Source organism: Malania oleifera, chromosome 3 (assembly GCF_029873635.1).
Source record: "Malania oleifera isolate guangnan ecotype guangnan chromosome 3, ASM2987363v1, whole genome shotgun sequence".
NCBI classification, from domain to species: Eukaryota; Viridiplantae; Streptophyta; class Magnoliopsida; order Santalales; family Ximeniaceae; genus Malania; species Malania oleifera.
This window is the reverse complement of record NC_080419.1, coordinates 41,433,643-41,454,271: the sequence shown is the minus strand read 5'-3', so window position 1 is coordinate 41,454,271 and position 20,629 is coordinate 41,433,643. Positions and strand designations below refer to the sequence as shown.

The window sequence follows — 20,629 nt, the reverse complement described above, 5'->3', positions numbered from 1 at the left end:
TAAGTAGATATTACATAATATATATATACACACGCATATATATATTAAAAATATATTGAGTACCAATATTTTTACATTCGTATAACACTAAAATAAATGCAATAAAAAACCATATAAATATCCCTATCACTTCTTTCCATTGAAATTTCAACAAGTTTATGGTAATGAGTTTTTAAAAACCTCAACATTGTGGCCTTTCTTCTTTAAGAATTATGGTTCTTATGAATAAAAGAAAGAAAGTTATATTTAAATATCACATTATAAGTCTCAGCATGTTAAAAAAGTATCAAGGGGTTAGTCCAAAAAGTGCTTCACATCAAAAATGCATTTTAAGCGCTGGACACATTTATGAAGTGCCAAAGGAGTGTCCAACATGTGTCTAACATAGACAAGACATGGATACAGCACCCTTAAATAAGGATCAGTGCCACATAGTGTTTAGTTTTTTGCTGCAAATAGATTCTATAATCCTAGTCTCCCAGAATACTTTTATATGAACCAAACTAAACATAAATACTCACATCACCAGCATAATGACAAATGGTGAAATCAGTACGCGACAACTTTGGTTTGCTGAAGCGTTTATGGTTCATAAATGTCTGATAGAGCTTTTGTGCAAATGTTTCATGCGTTGATCTTGGAAACATACTGCATAAAATAACAAGAAAATGTGAGAATTTTAAAAAGACTAAAAAAAAAACAAAAACAAATTGTAAAATAATTATCCACATAAAATTGAATAATCTGAAGGGGAGCCTAAATGTAACAGTAAAGTTGTCGCCGTGTGACCTGGAGGTCACGGGTTCAAGGTGTCGAAACAGCTTCTTGCAAAAATGCAAGGCAAGGCTGCATACATAGACCCATCGTGGTCCGCCCCTTTACCAGATCTGCACACACGGGAGCTTTGTGCACAGGGATGCCTTTTTTATAAAATTGAATAATCTATTGACACACAAATGAAGAGAAATGATAACTGCATTGCAACTTCATATTCTATACATACCAAGCCTCATCCAGAAGAGCAACAATGCCACCAGGTTTCTGAAATAATAACAATACAAATATATATATATATATATATATATATATATATATATATATTAGAAAGATAAAACACAAACATATCACTGAGAAGAAACCAATCATTAAAAATATCACCAAAAAATGGAAGTCAAGAAAAACGTGAACAGAGCAATAGGAGCCCAAAAACATGATGACAGGGAAAAGTATCCATAAACAAATTACTCCACAGAAGCAACCAAGATCTCCAAGTAATCATAATGATATAAAGATAATAGATTGCATAACAAAGACCCCAACTATTTGATTTCAGCTTTCTGCTAAATGAATTCTTTCATGCTGCCCTGCTCAAGTTCAGACTAGAATCAGCTTTTAAATTATTATGAAAAAAGTGAAATTTGAACTTTATGTCCTGTAAATCCATAAGGAAAGAAAAGTTATCAATAATTTGCCTCCCAACCACCTGTTTTAATATCCACCAACAACAGCGTATAGAAATAGAGCAAATCTCCACAAAAACCACGAAAGTATCCAACACCCCAAGCATCTCAATTGATCATTTGGGGCACCATCCATCTTGAAAAGGAATTTCAAAAATCTAAATCTCAAGTGACTTTAAACATTCTAAACAAATGTGAGATTAGGGTAAGAAAAATCAAATTTCAGAAAGGTACCATGTTGACTAGTTTTAAATCAGATTCAATCTTTTAAACGTCCATACTTATAATTGTCTGCTTAAATTATTATGCATATGCATAAGAAATGGGCTATGAAACAGTATACAAGTTTTTCTTGTCAGACAAAACTTCAGACAGACAGACACCAACTCCCATGCCTGGTGCAGTTCATTTATTTTGAAAGTATCTCAAATCCCGCCCATTTAAAGTTTCATAATGTTTTGCAATTTCCTAAAATGCTGAAGGACACCCAAACCCAAATCACCAATTCATGATCTGATAATCAGATATCATGCTTCCTGAATATTATTCGGCAAACATAGAAGAACACATGAACAGTGCAAGCCATAAAAATAAATAAAACTTGTTAAAGAGTTAAAAACTGCTGTTTGATTTATAACTTCGAGAAGGCTGCACAAATCAATCTCAATTCCAGACACCTTAGTTTAATCAAGAGTCTTGATGGTAACTTGTTGAGCCTATTGCGTAAAATTGTGATCATAAAAAGGGATTATACTTCCAGGTCTGTGAAGTGTAGATTTGCAATGACCACAGGGTAGAAAATCACAAGAAAGATCTTCCTAAAGCAAGTGAATAAGAAATAGCTACACGGGCATACCCATGAGTGCAGATGTGCAACCAACAATATAAAAAGAGTTCAATATTTACAGCAGTGTCAACTGCCAACTCATATTGCTTGATGGAAAAAAAATCTAAGATGATGAACCATTGCTGAACTTGCACCTTTTTTTGGACAAACAAAGAATTGTAGTAAAGGAAGAAAGAAGGAATACAATCAAGAAAAAGGAAAAAGAAAAAACGAAACTTGGGAGACCTACAAGGCAAATGAAGAAAGTAACACTAGCCAATCCCACTGCATGTCTTCCAAAGACACATGCCGAAAGAATCTATTTGCCAAACATCAAAAGGACACCAAAAAGACCACTCAGCTCCAAAGCTTATTGCTGAATGTGGAAACATTTTAAAGATTCTGGCATTTCCTTCCAACCAAATGAACCAAGTAATAGCCAGAAATAGTACACCACCATAAAACTTGCCCCTACTTTCTCCAAGGCAGGCACAATCAATTTTCTCCAAATATCCAAAACAAATTATTCCAACATCCCCAAGAGAAGGGACAATGTAAAAAGAACAGGTTTCCTCGTTCCTGAAGCAGAGAACAAAAATATTGGGAGAAAGGACCTTGATTGGTCTTTACTTCTAAAGTAGATTATTAGTATTGATTTTCTCAGCAATGGCAGTCCAAGAAAAGCCTTGATCTTTGAAGGAACTTTAGCTTTCCAGATTAGAGAATAAAGGCCACAGCGGCTAACATTAGGGTCAGGGATCAAATGAGGGGAAAACGATTTACACGAGAAATCCCTAAAAGAATCAAGATTCCAAACACATTTATCACTCCCCACCAGGACACAGAAAGAATTAAGCATGCAGTCAAAGAAGCAAGCTCATTAGTTTCTCCCTCATTGAGATTCCTCCCAAAATGGAAATCCCAAGAAAGGCCACCCTCTTGCAAAATGATGAAGGCTGCAACAGGAGACTCATGAAGATTAGATTCAATAGATGAAACAAATGAGGGAAACCAATAGCCAAAGGTGGCACATGCCCAATCCAACTGTCTTCCCCATAACAAGTTCTCTCCCCATTACCCGCTTTATAACAGACACTAGGAAAGAAAGACCAATAGATTTTTGAGACACAAATTTCCAAGGACTGGAGTAACATTAACTCCTACAATAGCATCCCACCCATTTGAAACATCAAATTTACAATGAATAACCTTGTGCAAAGAGAGTTTGATTCTGAGGGAAAATGCCATAACCACTTACCCCTACCAAGGAAATGTTTTTAGACACCAAATTACCTAGACCTAGGCCTTCCTCCCTTTTAGACCTACTCACCATCACCTGACCACAAGAATCCCTCATCAACTTCTCTAATATCTGGGCAATATCTGGGCAACTCTCACCGGAATTCTAAAAACAGATAAAAAATACAAGGAAATAGAAGAAAGATAAGCATGAATGAGAGTAATGCAAGCCCCTAAAGTGAAAATCACTCCTTCCCACCCATCCAACTCTTAGCAATTTTCTCAAATACCGGGTCCCAAAAAGAATCAATTGTAGGATTACCCTCTAAAGGAACTCTTAAATAAGTAACAGGTTAACACTCAAAACACTGCAACCTGCTAAGATAGCAGCAGGGCCCTGCTCCATGCCTAATCCCACCAAACCACTCTTACAGAAGTTAATTTTTAACTACAATACCTTCTCAAAAACCTGTACTGTTCCTATCTTCCAAAAGAAATAGAAGCTGTTCCTATCCACAAACTAAAGATTAGACATGGGCAGAGCCTCCTTACACGCCTTAAGCCCTTCCACTAGACTCTTTAACCCCTCTATCAATCAATCTGCTTAAAGCATCTGCCACAATAGTGAAAAGGAAGGGGGATAGGAGGATCACCCTACCTCAGAGCGCCGGAAAATCGAGACCAAGACTTAGCCTCCCTATTATCTAAGACAGAAAAGGACCACACAGGAGACAGCCATGAATCCACTTCCTCCATCTTCCTCCAGAACCTTTTTTATTCATAATTCTATCCAAGAAACTCCAACCCACCCGGTCAAAAGCTTTCTTAAAGTTCAATTTCAAAAACAACCCCTCTTCTTTCTTCTAACTGCATCCTCAACCACCTCTTTAGCCACGAGCATATATGATCTGTCTTTCACCAACAAAAGCACTTTGATAAAATGGTATCCACCAAGACTGTTGCTAATCTCTTGGATACGAACTTTAATTGAACTTTGAATCAAAACGGGTACAATGACAATGGATTAGCACCTTTTACTATTGCAGATATTTACAATGACCATGAAACTAGCATTAAGTGCAGGCTCTTGAGATAAAAAGTTCAGAGGCCTACAATATTAAATGTGCAAAACTGCCCTCACATGAAAAGCACTCAGATAACAGGAGGTTCAACTTCCCTTACAAGATCTCGTTCCAATCTTCTTTCTACCAGTAAATCAACAAGGGCACTAAGTGGGAAACAATGAAGAAAAACAGAGCAAGAAAGGAAGCTAAACCCGATCCTATATCCTATGACATGAATTAGTTCCTGAAAAAAAAATGCTTAAAATCAGCCTGGAGAGTTATTCTTTCAGAGAGGAAAAAAGGAAAGCCTTGAATTTAATTCCCCTTGCCATTTCAGGAAATAAATAGAAGATTTTTCAAAAGATCACCTATGTAACTCAATCTTATCAAAGACAGATGGAATACCGCTCTGTCTATTTGGTCTAGTGGCTTGTATTGTTGTACATGACAGACACTAAGACAATTCTGGATTTTTTTGATACCTTGTATTACAGGTTATGCTTTCTTTTGACACACTATTGTATATTGGTGGCACCACTTGGTGCCCTTTAAAAAATTCTCATTTAGCTGAGCAGAAAAAAAAAAGATACATAAGATCAATGAAAAAATTAGCTTTACAATTGACACTTCACATCAGTGAGAACATTGGCTGAAGGAACATCAATCAGAAAGGGTTCATTTTTCTCATAGTCAACACACCGACATCAGATGGAAAATAACTAATGGCAGTATGGCACAACAGAAAACTAAAAACCACAGTAGATTCCCAGAAAGTACATAATTAGACAAATATATATAAAATTTTAAGACACAAACCTTTTCAATGAGATCAAGAACATCTTGATTATCGATGAATTCAATATAGCTCCAGTCAATTTCTTCCTTTGTATATTCTTCTTGCTCCATCTTAAAAACATGCTGTTAAACAAAATAGTGTTATTAAACTAAGTACACAAATGTACTTATTTCCAGGAAATGTCAAAATAGATTAAACATGCCATTCACCAACCTGATTGAAATGCTGCTGCAGTTTCTCATTTGTCAAATTGATACAAAATTGCTCAAAACTGCACAGAAACAATCAACACTTTAGAAGCAACAATAACATCGAATATTATTGTTTCTCAAACTTAAGAATCCAGCAAACAAATATTTCACATCAGCTACTATCTAACATATTCTTAATAAATAATTGTTTCAAACGCAAATGGGCATCATTCACACAAAAGCGACTAAGCCTGCCTAGGAGCAACTTAACATACAAATGTCCTGGAGAGGGAACTTTTAGCACAAGTTCACCACCCAATGCCATATGGGGGCATTTAGCAAATCAACTCAGAATTGGCATGATACCCACATATCACACAATTTCATTAACAAAAAAACACAGGGTTTTCATGCAGATCTCTGCACAAAATTAACCTCTGTGCATGAAGAAAATAAAAGCATACCAGTTAAGCACCTGTTTGTCTTGAAACTCTCGAATCCATATATATCCAAAACACCGATCAAAAATTTTGAATTAGGATCTTGTCCAATAGAATTATTAATCTTGTTGACAATCCTGGAGCAAAAGTGAAGAAGACATTCACAAATGTTATCAAGTAGAAGGGTGAGGAATCAATATAAAATCAGCCTTCTACACAAACTTATGAAATGCTTTCAAATATACCAATCAAATAATCTTGAATAAACAGTTTTGGCCAAAGCATCTCTACTGACAGCTGCAGAATCAGGATCAAGCCATTTTGTTATAGTCTCATCGCGAGTCACAATCACACGTTTGCACAGGGAGTCTTCAAGAGCCTTCTCATCACACCTAAAAAGCACGTGCAGATTATGAACTAGCCATCTACTTCTAAGTAAATCACCATAAATAATGTAGATGCTAAAAGAATTATCACTTACATGAGAAGCTCAGCTGCTGTTCTTAGATGGAAATGAGATGTATCATCCTTAGGTTCAGAAGAATCTATTTCCTTTCCTTTTGCAAATTCTATGTTACCTAAATGAAGAACTGCAGCCACTATTCGGAATATTGCATCCTGAGAAAAGGAAAGAATTAAAGAGGTGTCTCATATGGAAACATACAACAAGCTTACTGTTAAACCTCAGTACCTGCTCCTCAGAGCTGATCCCAACAATCTCCATAGCCCTCCTAGTTGCAATATATTCCTTAGAATCATCCACTCCATCCAACTCATAGCAATTTGATTGATTCAGATAATGGAACATTCTTGGATGTCCCAATTTGTACCTCTCAACATCCTATGGCAGGCATACAGAAACAGTGAAAGGGCATGTGAAAATAGAATTGAAGTGTATCTAAATACTGGTAATCCAAAAAGAACTGTATTCAGATAGAGAAAAGAGAGAATTACAACCTAGGAGAGGACAAGAGATCCTCGTAGCAGAAAAACAAAAGAAAACAAGCGGGAAAAAAAAAAAACCTAATTAAGATCTTTAAGCCCTTCCTTTCATAACTGATAGAGCTACATAATCTTGCTAGTTCCCACTGACTTTCAGACGTTTTTCTTTTAGCCCCACACAATCTAACTTCATTCCTTCCAGGAACACCCAGCCACGATCCCATGTCATTCAGAAGTATTTGAGCCCCATTTTATTTCAGCCCCTCCAGGAACACCATAGCCCTCCTAGTTGCAAGATATTCCTTAGAATCATCCACTCCATCCAACTCATAGCAATTTGATTGATTCAGATAATGAAACATTATTGGATTTCCCAATTTGTACCTCTCAACATCCTATGGCAGGCATACAGGAACAGAGTAAGGGCGCATGAAAAATAGAACTAAAGTGTATCTAAATACTGATAATCCAAAAAGAACTGTATTCAAATAGAGAAAAGAGAGAATTGCAACCCAGGAGAGGACAAGAGATCCTCATAGCAGAAAAACAAAAGAAAACAAGAGGGGAAAAAAAAAAAAAACTAATTAAGAAAACCCCTCTTTAAGCCCTTCCTTTCATAATTGATAGAGCTACATAATCTTTGCTAGTTCCCACTGACTTTCAGACGTTTTTCTTTTAGCCCCACACAACCCAACTTTGTTCTCTCCAGGAACACCCAGCCACGATCCCATGTCATTCAGAAGTATTTGAGCCTCATTTTATTTCAGCCCAATCCAACCGAACTTCATTCCCTCCAGGAACACCCAGCCACAATCCCATATCATCCAGAGAAGTATTTGAGAACCAACATCCTGCGCACTAACCTCCTCCACAGGAGTAGGTACCATCCCCATATGGATTAGTCACAACAACCAAAGTCAATACCGAAGCTCCTCTCCTCAAAGATAGCCATACCCAAGGTCTTAAATTTCGATTTCGACTCAAATTTCGAAGCTCCAAAAGTATGGAAATTTCGATTTCGATGTCAATTTCGATTTCGATTTGAAAAAATAACGGAAACTAGTAGTAAAGCATGAAATTATTTGTGAAACTTTAGAAATGGTTAACAAACATAATAATATAAGTTTTAAGACTAATATATTACAAATTAAATACATCTATGTTTTGTATGAAGTGGAAAAGTCGTAAAATAGTATGTGTATCAAACATGCTTGTAAGATAGTGTACATTAAACATATTCAGTTAATGCAAATGAAATTCATAAATCATTTAAAAATTATTTATTATACAAATATTGATAATTTAGACATGAATGGTCAAATAAAATATTACTATAAGTTTATTTTTTCATATAATTTCAAAAGCACTTGCAATAACCTTTTGTTTCAATAAAATATATTAAAAGAGAAATTTCACTTCACTCTTGAATCTCTCGTTTGAATTTCAACAAAATTTCATTGCATGGTTAAAATTTCGACAAATTTCGCTAAAATCTCAAGGTTTCGATAAATTTCGGATGATTCGTTGAGATTTCGACAGAAATTATGCAAGGCCAAAATTGACTGCCATTTTGATTTCGAGGGTGACGGAAATCGGAAATTTCGATGGAAATTTCGACAATTTCGACAGAAATTTCGACAATTTCGTGGAAATTTAAGACCATGGCTATGTCCTCCAAAACTTCTGACGAAGAGGGAGGCACAAGAAATATCCCTCAGTGCAACAGCCAATTCAAAAACATTATCCATTTTTTTGTGAATTTCATCCAACAATAGTCCATTATCACATGCAAAATCACTATCATACTCACTGTCTTCCTCCAAGATATCCCCCATTTTTCCCCTACTGAAAATGATTTCCTCCTCTAAGTCAGACTTAAAAATAAATCTGAATTCCTCAACATAAAACTTTCCAGCATCATTTATTTTAAAATATTCTCCTCCCTGCATATTTTAATTTATATAAATATCAAGAAGCCAACTTTTCTTACCTTCCCCCTCTTCCTTGGTGATCAACGCTCATACACCTTCATGCGGACAACCTTATTACAGTCTTTTCCATCCTTACTTTCTCTCAAAATACCCATCTTCACTGGCACAAAACATTACCAAAGCATTCCTCTAAATGATTGCAGCTCCAGCTCTGCCTGAGAATTTCCCCCCATTTCTTCATCACCCTCAAGCAGAGAGCCCTACACCATACGCTTATTTCTTTGGGATTTAGTATTGCAAAAGAAAGACTTTTGGTTCTCTCTGCTACTAACACCAGAAATAGAATCCCTTTGACCCCTACTAGAAAGCTGATCAGCACCATGGGCCATTGCACCCGCTTCCTGGGAACTGTCTGCAAATGAGATTATGGGCATGTTCGATAGATAGACCCAGCTGGGAAGAAAAAGAATTCTCATTTCTTTCCAAAGAATGCCCCAGTTATTATACTGAACACAGGCCTGTTTGAATGGCTGGCCCAACTTAGATAAACACTGCCTAATTGTCTTATTTTGAATTGAAAGAATCCAATCACCCAATTCAATATGAAATTTGGAGTTGATGAATTACGGATGCTTATGTAATGCTAGTTAAGGGGCTAATGCAAGCAATGTTCTGATTCATTTATCATTTATTTTATAAATAAAAAAACATATTAAGAGAGAAAAGTGAATATACAAAGGGGAGAAAAGGCATCCTCCCTATTCAAGAGGAAAACAAAACAAACATAAAGAGCCAAATAAAAAGAAACAGTAAAGCTAATAAAGTGCAGCTCACCAATCCAATTGCAAATTAGCCAAAGAATTCCTCCCCCAAAAAAAAAAAAAAATATTCACTGCAGTCAACATAAAAGGCAAAAATACCAACCTACTCCACTAAAGTTCAACAGGAAGTGGCATACCCCTTAATGCACCATATCCTTTGCAAAGACAGCACTTCTCCACAATGCCTTCTGCTCCTTCCCTTGACTACCCCTAAAAGAAAGAGAGAACATGCTCTCAAAGAAGGGGCAGACTCACTGCTCCCCAAAACACCAAAAAGCTTATTCTAAATCTCCCACAAATGGCAGCAATGCAAGAACGAATGAGAAGTTGTCTAACCACTGTGATAACAAAAGCAAACATAGATCAGGAGAGAGAGGTTTATTTGGCTTTCTCCTCAAACAGAAATCTTTTCTATTAATTCTTTCCAGGGTGATACGTGAACGTTGAGTTCCGAAGTAATCTTAGATTTCCAAATAAAATAATGTAAATGAAGAAGGAACAATATCAGGAACGTGCATGAGGTGAGTAAAAAACAATTTGAAAGAAGAGATCCCACAGGAACCTAAAACCCAAGACCAGCAGTTCCTCCCCACTAAAAACCTAAAGGAATCGAGGGTGTTTAACAAAAGAACAGGATTGCTTCCCATTTAAGTTACGAAGAAGTTGAAGTTTCTAGAAGATAATCCTCTAGACAAAGAAGAAATTGACAATAAGAGCACATGGAGACTATAGATTCCATAAAGACAGGGAAAGGCTTGAAAAGAAAGAGCTTAACCTACCCAGCAATCTTCCTGAAACCAAACCCTCTCCAGTACAAACTACATAATTTATATATCACCCAAAAGAACAAATGCAATATGAGGAAAATACATTTCAGATGACTATTTTAGCTGCCATTGACACTAGCAGTAACACATCCCATACATTCTACCGAAGCCCATACTTGCTGAGAAATACCTGATGCCACAAAAAAGTCAAATTCCAAACAAAACCACCACAACCAATTGCTCGTCAAAGAAACGTTTTAAACATAAGTCCCCAAACACAAACCAAGCTGACTCTTAGAGCTACATTCAGTCTCCCACATAACCAAATGATCCCTTTCACAAACACCGACACTCATCATCCTCACTGGGTACACATACTGGAATCCAAAACAGTGACAAATAATACAAACCAATAAAAGATTCTTTTCTACCAAAAAAGAAGTACAAATTAATAAAAGAAAGACAAGCTTGAATCAAAGCAATTCTACCAACAAGAGTAAAATAAAAGCCACCCCACCACTCCCTTCTAGAGACCTCAACCACAAAGTCCCAAAAATGAAATAGAAATAGGTTACCACCCAAAGGAATGCCAAAACAAGGGGCAATTTATACCACAACCTACCAGCAAAGCAAAAGGGGTGTTTAAAAAATTATTGTATTCCCTATAATGGGTGTTATCTACCATGTAGTATCCCCCCACATGCTGTCGGGCTGCACAAGCAGGGGAGTGTTAAAGCTTATTATACATTGTTGGCCCACAAACTAAAAGCGTAAGCTTTTAGGTAAAGTGGTAATCCAACAAAGGTGATAGGCACCTTTGTACTGCAATTTTATAGCCAATAACTTCCATAAGGCCTTCCAAAAAAGTAGCCAAGGAATTGTTTCTCAATCAAATGTGATAGTCTTTAGTACCCCATGTAATCTAACTGCTTCTCAAAAGAAAAGAGTTGCATCGCATAGATCCAATGTCTTCTTACATGCAATCTATGAGCCATCTTTGAAAAAACCAGCCCACAACTACAAAGATGAAATAAACACTCCTAGTTTGTAGCAATTTGGGCACAAAATCCATGCTAACATCAACCTACAGGACTGTAGCCTGTAGGTATTGGTAAAGGAGTGTTAAGACCTGCATTCTACTGTTGCTCCTTTGAAACTTGGCTAGTGCAACAATGATCAACATACTTATACACATCTCAGCACATGGAAGGCCAAAAGTACCTTCCAGCCACCAAACTTAGTGTCTTATCCTTACCAAAATGACCTCCTAAAACTTCCCCTCCCCCCCCCCCCCGGGCCACCCCCAAATGCAAGTCAGACATCAAGTATTCCCTCAACGAACCTACGGGAATGCATATAGCTTAACACCCATGAACAAATACTCATCTTTTACCACAAATTCTGTAGACACATCACAATCCCTAGCTGCAAATTTCTCAAGAATTCCTGAAAAATAAGGGTCTTCTTTTCCTTGCTCAACTCCAACCCAACAACACTAACAGACAGTTTCTAGCAAATATGCCCTTTTACACAATGCATCTGCCACATTATTTTGCAAATCAGCCTTATATCAATGTGAAAGTGTACTCCTACAAGAATGCCACCCATCTAGCATGCCTCCAACATGGCTTCTTTTGGAAATTGAGAAATATTAAGGCCTCGTAATTAGAATTCAGAATAAATTCCCTTTGAATAAGGTAATTCCCCTAGAACTCAATGCCTGAACAGTAGCATAAAACTCCAGGTCATAGGTAGAGTAGTTTCATCAAGCCTTGTTGAGTTTCTTGCTAAAATAAGCCACTGGTCTTCGTTCTTGACTCAAGGCAGCCCCAATTCCAATCTTTGATGCATCACAATCAACTTCAAAAAGCTTGTCACAGTCTGGTAAGGCCAAAATCAGTGTTTGGGTCATCATCTTCTTTATCTCCTCAAAGCTCCCTTCAGCCTCTGAAGTCCCATTGAATTTCCCTCCTTTGAGACACTCGGTGATGGCAGCAACCATAGTGCTGAAATTCATTATAGTCTCTTGTAAAATGTGCCAAACCATGAAAACTTCTTATCTCCATAATTGTTCTTGGAGTAGGCCAGCTGGTTCAAGCTTCAATCTTTGATGGATCAACTTCTATTCCCTTAACCAAGACAATGAAACCAAGGAAGCCCAACCTGTCCACCACGAATCTGCACTTCTTCATATTAGCAAAAAGCTAATTTTTTATTCAAGAGCTAGCTGTAGGATAGCCTTCAAATGACTAATGTGGCTTTGCTTGTCCGTGCAATACATCAAAATATTATTAAATTAAAACAGCAACAAACTTCCCACCGAAAGGTCTTAGCACCCGTCATGAATCTCATGAAGGTACAAGGTCCATTGGACAACCCCGTAGGGCATGATCAGCTACTCATAGAGCCCTTACTTGTTTTTAAAGGTTGTTTTCCACTCATTACCTTATTCTGATTTGGTGATATCCACTCCTCTTCAAGAGAAACTTGGAATAAACCTAAGATCCCACTAGCGTGTCTAGCATATCATCTGATTATGGAATACAAATCCTGTATGTAATGGTGATTTTGTTGATAGCACTACTGTCCACACACATTCTCCAAGTTCCATCCTTCTTAGGAGTAAGTAAAGTTGGTAAGGCACAAGCACTTAGGGTTTCTTCAATAAATCCCTTTCTAAGAAGTTTCCTAATCCGCTTTTGAAGCTCTTCGTGCTTCTTTGGGCTCATTTAATAGTGGGGAAATTTAGGTTATGTAGAATATGGTAAAAGATCAATTTAACGTTGCATATCCCTCATGTAGCTCCCTTTTTAAAAAGGATTTTTATGCCTGTCATATCACCAAGGCTGCCCGAGAAGAATATGACAGGCATCCATGGGAGCCACATCATATTCTTTAAAGGAACCAATAGAAAAATTAACAAGACATCTCAAAGAGACAATTACCTCATTTCCTTTATTGAACCACACCACCCAGTACGGCTGTGGATGACTTTCTGTTTTCAATCCTAGATTGTTTACCATCTCTTGAGAAACCAGATTCTCGCAATTTCCACAATCAATTATCAAGTACCAAAGCTTTCCACCAGTTGTGCATCTAGTTTGAAAGATATTCTTACACAATTACAGGCTAGAGGGGGAAATAATGACCTTCAAATGACTAAAAGCCTCACCAAAGACATCACCTTCAATCCCTTCTTCTGCCACATCCCTTTCAGCTTCTAGTTGCCGTTCTTGGTCCTCAAAAACTGCAAATTTCTCTTCACAATCAGCCTCATGATCCTCAACAAGATTAACTCTATCTTTAGCCCTCTTTGGACACTCATTGGACTTGTGCCCAAGCTTGAAGCACCTGTAGCATTTCACCACTGTTTCCCCTGGTTCAGTTGGGCTGCTTTACCACTATTATTGCTGGTTGGCTGGTTAACACATGTACGGCCCAACCATCTCTACTGCTGCCACATCTTACTAGTTGATGCACCACTGCTGCAATTAGTCCCAAGCTTCTTAGGCACATGGCAGGCAAGTTGTGACTGAACTTCAAGTGCAAGTTCAACACTGGCACTCCCTAAAACAGCATTTTGGACCATTACCAAACTAACAGCATGAAACATCAAAATGTTTGAGGAGCTGTACTACAAGTCTACAACTACATCCCCAGTTTATTACTATTATATATAATGGCCCAAACACAACTCCAGCACTACCATGTACACGGGATACAAGATAAAAACGCCATGATAGATGCGACCATAGGCAAACAAGCGGTTTCACAACACCTTTCCTTGTGTGTTATGCTTCCTAGGTTTGTTTTGATAATAAAAGAAGAATTTATACAGCTAGGAGAATAAGACATCTCCTTAACAAAGTCCGGAAAATCCAGATAGAAAACACAGAAGAACAACCAGAAAACTAGGAACAACAATAAGTCAATATCTTAGTAAAATAGTTTAAAGTGTATGACACCAAAAAACAAACAAATAGTGTCTCATGGCACAATACTATAGCCACCAACAGCACTGGAATGTTAATTCTGTTAAGGTTTGATATACATTGTTGGCCCACAACCAAAGAGCTTAAGCTTCTAGGAGAAGTGATATTCTAACATAGTATCAAAGCTAGTTGCCATGAGGTCCTGGGTTCTAGTCTTGTTGCCTGTGCTCATTGTGTGGTATTTTAAAAAATTATTGTTTTCCCTGTCACAGGTGTTATTATCGTGTGTTTATCTCTCCACTCGCTGTCAAGCTGCACGTGCAGGGGTATGTTAAGGCTTGATATACATTGTTGGTCCAAGTGGTAATCTAACAAATTCCAATGCTGCAACATTTTTTATTGGTTCACTGCCAATCATCCTAGCTGCGTCATGAAGAAATCTGAATAAAATATAATTCACCAAAAAAAAAATAATCTATGATCTAACAAAAAGATAAAACAATTATAAGCATGCAGTTGACAAATTACCTCAGATGGTGCAGCACAAAGCATATAGAAGCAATGATAATTTCTCTCAGGATCAGACACTTGACAAACACGTGAGCGTTCCAGTAAATAAGTTCTTATGGCAGCACCAGAAATCCTCCCCCTTGGATCAAACTGAATCTCCACAAACTTACCGAACCGACTGAAATCACAGTTTATTTCATTTCAGAACAGAATATCAGCCAGCTGAACAAGAATATTCAAATTTCTAAGCAGATTGTTGAACTAAAAATAATATCTGGAATTGTAACGGTTTTACCTAGAGTTATTGTTTCTGACAGTCTTTGCATTGCCAAATGCTTCTAGAACAGGATTGGACTGCCAAAAAAAGAGAGAGAGAGAGAGAGGAGAAAGGCAAAGAAATAAGTTCAAGTTCACCAATGCAACTTCATTAGTGCAAAGATTTTGAATTTCAGAACTTTGCTACCTCCAGAACTTGCTGCTCCACAGTCCGTCCATCAGCCTTTGCTCTTCCTCCCATATAAGCAAGATATCGCATAAGCAATTTAGTGCTTTCTGTCTTACCAGCTCCACTTTCTCCACTAACCAAAATTGACTGGCTTAGTCCCTCATTTATCATCACCCTACACTCATGTCATTCCTCATCCTTTAGTCTAAAACATTAAAGTTCCGAAGGACTCGATATTTGAGACAGATGACAGAGAGATAAATTACCTGTAAGCTGCATCTGCAACAGCAAAAGGATGCGGGCTCAGCTCACCAAAGGCAGCCCCTTTATACTGCTCCATCATATGACTATCATATAAATGAGGCAGTTTCTGAAATGGGTTCACAGCTATCAATATGTTTCCTGTGTATGTCTGGCAAAATAGTTATGTGGGTTAGTTCTAACTGTCAGAGGAACACAAAAGGGGAAAAGGGCAAATTTATAACAGTGTGACATAAGCAGCAGATAAGAGCAAATGTAAACAGCTACAATAAGCACAAAAGGGGAAAGAGATAGACACTTGCATAAATTTCATTAATATCGTATCGACATTTTAAATTCTGCAGAACCCCTGGTTCATGAAGATAAGCAAGCTTTGTCATATCATCCACTCCGCATGAAGGAATTTCTGCATCTTTTGGATAGATATTGGATGCGCTAGCAAAAACCTAAAGTATAACCAAAACATGAACCAATGGGTAGTCAAACCTCTAATTTATGCCCTCGAACAAATGCTAATACTGCACTAAATCATACAAAATAATCAACATGACAGCTCATCTGTTTCAGTCTTACAGAAAAATCTGCAATCTGCAAACATGAAAAAAAGATGATTTCGGTGCCACGTAATGAGGCATGTACAATTATGACATCAACATAAACATGCTATGCAAAGATGATTTAGCTGCAGATAACGAACATTTTCCAGGCTAAGAGCATTCCATCAATATGAATATATATATATATATATATAGCCACATTTCTAGAAACAAATAAATAGAAATACAACAGGAAAAACAAAGAACTGTAGTGGACTTGGTGAGCCCCAAGAGCAACAACTAACCCCATAATCAAGAAACAATACACAGACACAAAAACACAGAACAAATAAAAAAGATCAAAACACAACTCCACTAGTTGGGTCAAAGATGCAACATCTGTGGAAAAACATATTCACCGTTGAATAACCAAAGCAACCATATGCCGGGGCAAACAACCCTTTAGTTAATCAAGAAAACAATCCTACAGCCCCTTGTACACCCTCTGTGATTTTTCTTCTCACTGGTTAGAAGTGTAAGAATATTGAGGACCCAAAAAACTGTTTGTGACTGCTATTTAAAACGATGTTAGAAGCTTCAACTTTGCCATTCTTAGGAAACATCCCTGTACAATACAATACAGAATAGCAATCCGATATTCACTTCATTAGAAGTGAGGAAAAAAGCTGGCTCAAAATTTTCATGCAGATTGGAGCCAACTGTAATAGTGGGAAGAATATTGAAACTCATTGCACTGATTTTGAAGGAATTTAATTGTGCCCAACCTAATTGAATAAAAATGTCAAAGATTTCGCTACTGTGTTTGTTAAATATAAAAGAACAAACAAAACAAAAAAAACTACTTAGCTCCGTGATTCCTAGAAAACATCCATTACTTTTTTAAAACAAGAGATCTATCATCAAGATCCCATACCAACGCATCTTGATTTCAAACCTTAATCCATTCCTCTAAATGAATACCTCCCTCGTACCCAATCTAAACCCAAAGGATCTTCATCTGGCACTTTTGAATTTGATAGCCTTAATAACAAGGACCTTAAACAAATAAAAATAGTAAGCCTAAGTAAGTATAAAGTACTATGCCAACAGCTTCAAGAGTGCACACAAGATGAGACCTTACACTCATCGTTCTCTCATTCTTTTAGGGGATGTGGTAAACATAATAACCTTCAAAAAAAATTAAGATCAATTATCATAAAGTGTAAATTGAAATCCAAACAAATATTCCCCTTCCAAGGTGAAATCCTCAAATCAATCTCTAAGTCACTGCTTAATTGCTCATAAATCATTAAATTGATTGCAGATATGAAGCAATCTTAGCAAATCCAATCTATAATATTAACTTATACAACCTTCAATGCTACCCATGTTTCTCAATAATTGCTTTCTTTTTTCTTTCTTTTTTGACTTTATTCATTCTAATCACAATAATGTCACTAGAGAAACATTAGGATAAAAAAGGGAAGAAATACAAGTGCAACACAGAATATAGCTTGCTTGTAATATAATCATCAGTGAAATTTAGGTGAACAAATAGGCCATTTAAACAGATTTCCCAGGCATTTCAATAACTAAGATTGACTTTTTGAATGTTCTGCCCTCTGGCTATGACATAATGCTGCATTTAACAGTAGTCCAAGTAATAAAATATATTTGCAATTCAAATTTTTAATCATGAACTGAATTTAAAGTCAAGACATATGGTAAAGAACTAAAATAAGCAAATATGCAATATATAGATCACTAGAAGGTGACTTATAAAAACTCATAATGCAAAAGAGTGTTCCACAAAACCAAAAACAATGATCTCCACAATCTTGATATAGAATCCTTAGATATACTACTCACTGTCTTCCCTGATGTGCAGCTTATTTTAATCTCGTCACCATTGACTTCAACAACTTCCCCATCCATCCAAGTCACCTCAGGATCCTCCACCCAAACATGAGATCCAACTACTATATTGACCAGAGCCATCTGCATTGCCAGAAATCATCAATACTTTAACCATGTAAAATAAGCCACCATCACTTAAACAAATAGGCACCAAAATATGTTTCACAAGCATGAAAACACACAACTGGAAAAGACTCTCCAACACAATCCAATATAACAGCATAAACATAACAAGAGTATGCTTCTGCCTCCCCTAGCAAAGTCAAGAAGCATTGTACATGACTTGATCGAAGCAATCATCATAAACTATCCATTCATGATAACAAAACAACACAAGATTCAATTAGGGATTGTTAAAGCCATACCTCTACTTCCTCTAGCAAAGTCAAGAAAAGTGGTATACGACTTTATCGAAGCAATCATTGTAAACTACCCATTCATTATAAAAAATAAAAAAACAACAACAACAACAACAAAAGATTCAATTACAGATTGTCAAAGCCATTTTGCCATAATGGCTCGCCCCCTAGTTGGCAATAGCAGCATTCAGGGTTTGATTCCCCTTAGGGCGTATTGTGTTGCAGGTATATGAGTTAAGGGTGTTCATGTTTACTTACCAACCGAAAAAAAAAAAATGTTTTCCACAAAACACATTGCACTGCCTATCAAAATGCACAAGATATGAGCACTACCTCGACAGAAGATATCATCTCTGCAAATTCAATGCATCACATGATCTTGAAAGTAACACTTCTGCAAGTTCATTGCTAATACAAATTGCAACAGAAAACAAGCCAATTCAAGAATTTGGGTTTTTTTTCTCTTTTGTGGTGAGTGTGAGGGAGAACCAATTATTATGCTGTTATTCAGGATCCAAAAATTATTATTATTTCAACTCCTTGAGTTCCAAGAAAAATCCTCAGCTTTTCCCTAATAAGCTCAAGAGAAGTTGGACAATGATAAATATGATTGGCAGAAGTACTTCTTAAAGATTTCCACAAATTTACCAGTTCCATTCCAAAGTCATTGACAAAAATGCGCACACTTTAATAATACCCATCCAGTTACAACAACATGCTATTATGACACAAGAGATTCCACCCAACAGTGCAGCAAAGCATTACTTGCACAGTGAAATGAGGAGAATGGCAAAAAAAGATAAAATAAAAAGCCTTGTCAATGCAAGAAAAGGCAGTTCAACACTATCAGAGTATGACAAAGCAATTGAGGATGGAAATAAAGCAACAGGATATATATCTGATATGTGACATCTTTATAACTGCAATGTATTGCTGGGCAGTATCTTGATATAATGCTGACACAGCTCATTTAAATAAGTTTAATTTATTTGTTAAAAATGAATGAGAAGAAACTGAACGTTCGTACTCCCCATTTCTGAAATTTTAAGCCAAGAAATGACAATCCACAGCTAATTTACAGCTATGAACCTAGTCGCTTCTTCTGCATTGCACCCAACTTGGAGCACAGATCGTGCATCACACTCAGAAAACAACATAAATTCATCAAATTACGAAAAACAATCAAAAAAATCCACAAAAGGCAAACACTAATTAAGAAAACGGCGAAAGTATTCAAACCCCATACCGTTGTTTTACGGAATCAATGAATTCGGGCCAGACAACCAGCCAATGAACCCTAAATTCATTCAACAATCACAACCTCGCAATGTCGGGGAAACCATAGATTCCTCCCAATGCAAGCACAAAAAGACGAATATCATCCAACCCCTGCCCTAGCTGTTCGGAGACCAGTATTTCCAACTGCACCCTCCTTTTGACTCAGCGAATTCAGGAGAAACAACGGCGTTTATGGAGAAGAAAAAGATGACGACGAGCGACGAGGAAGTTCTGCTGGCGGTGGCTGTTCCGGTGGCCGTGGCGGTGGTCACATGGGAAGTTGTTGCAGAGGCTTGAACGGGAAGAAGAAATGTTGAACCCGAACCACCCTCCTCTGCAACCTCTGCCCCTTGCTCTTCCCCTTCCTTCCCTCTCTCTCTCTGTATCTCTCTCTATAAGGCCCCGTCAGACAGAGACGCAAAAACGTGAACGCGTAAACGAGACATCAAACTTGAACTGCCGAAACTGCCCCTGGTGAGTTGTTATATTTTCAGGTGCTCGACCCCAGGTTTAACTCTTACGTTGTACTTCACGACTCTTTAAAACATGGACTGAAGCCCCCCGCATTTAAGTACTGTTATTATATTGTTGATCTTGGAGGGTTTGTTCTAGTGCCCGCGCGTCCATGCGTCTTCAGTGTGTATTACCCCTTGGACCGTTCGTTTTGCTGAACCTGAATGGCTTCATATTCAAATGGAGAGGCTGCCACAAAAATGGAGTGATGATCAATAAATCGTGCAGACACGTGCACTCGTGGTTCGTATTATGTTAAACTATTATTTTTATCTGAATCTTTCACATTTATTGGGTAAATTGCACGATTCATCCTAATACTATAAATCCAATTATAGTTTAAATGCACTAATAGTCATTAAACTATTGACTTTAATTATTAAGGTTGCTAAACTTTTTTT

The 20,629-nt window shown here is 37.1% G+C and overlaps 1 protein-coding gene across 3 annotated transcripts in view; it reads right to left on the bottom strand.

Moving 5' to 3' along the window:
• LOC131152032 (myosin-6-like) overlaps positions 1 to 20,144 on the bottom strand; it is a 38,481-nt gene extending 18,337 nt beyond the window's left edge. For 2 of the 3 annotated variants that reach the window (XM_058103610.1, XM_058103612.1), the window contains exons 1-15: positions 19,684 to 20,144; positions 18,031 to 18,159; positions 15,928 to 16,071; positions 15,631 to 15,776; positions 15,383 to 15,539; positions 15,215 to 15,273; positions 14,938 to 15,097; positions 6,708 to 6,857; positions 6,498 to 6,634; positions 6,262 to 6,408; positions 6,052 to 6,153; positions 5,599 to 5,656; positions 5,406 to 5,507; positions 1,004 to 1,041; positions 522 to 648 (exon numbers count right to left, since the gene is read on the bottom strand). In XM_058103610.1, coding sequence (XP_057959593.1) covers positions 522 to 648; positions 1,004 to 1,041; positions 5,406 to 5,507; positions 5,599 to 5,656; positions 6,052 to 6,153; positions 6,262 to 6,408; positions 6,498 to 6,634; positions 6,708 to 6,857; positions 14,938 to 15,097; positions 15,215 to 15,273; positions 15,383 to 15,539; positions 15,631 to 15,776; positions 15,928 to 16,071; positions 18,031 to 18,159 — 1,656 coding nt within the window. In that variant the 5' untranslated portion in view covers positions 19,684 to 20,144. Of the gene's footprint in view, positions 1 to 521; positions 649 to 1,003; positions 1,042 to 5,405; positions 5,508 to 5,598; positions 5,657 to 6,051; positions 6,154 to 6,261; positions 6,409 to 6,497; positions 6,635 to 6,707; positions 6,858 to 14,937; positions 15,098 to 15,214; positions 15,274 to 15,382; positions 15,540 to 15,630; positions 15,777 to 15,927; positions 16,072 to 18,030; positions 18,166 to 19,683 lie in introns of those variants that run through there. The other variant, XM_058103611.1, reaches the window with a different exon arrangement.
• Between the last annotated feature and the right edge of the window lie 485 nt (positions 20,145 to 20,629).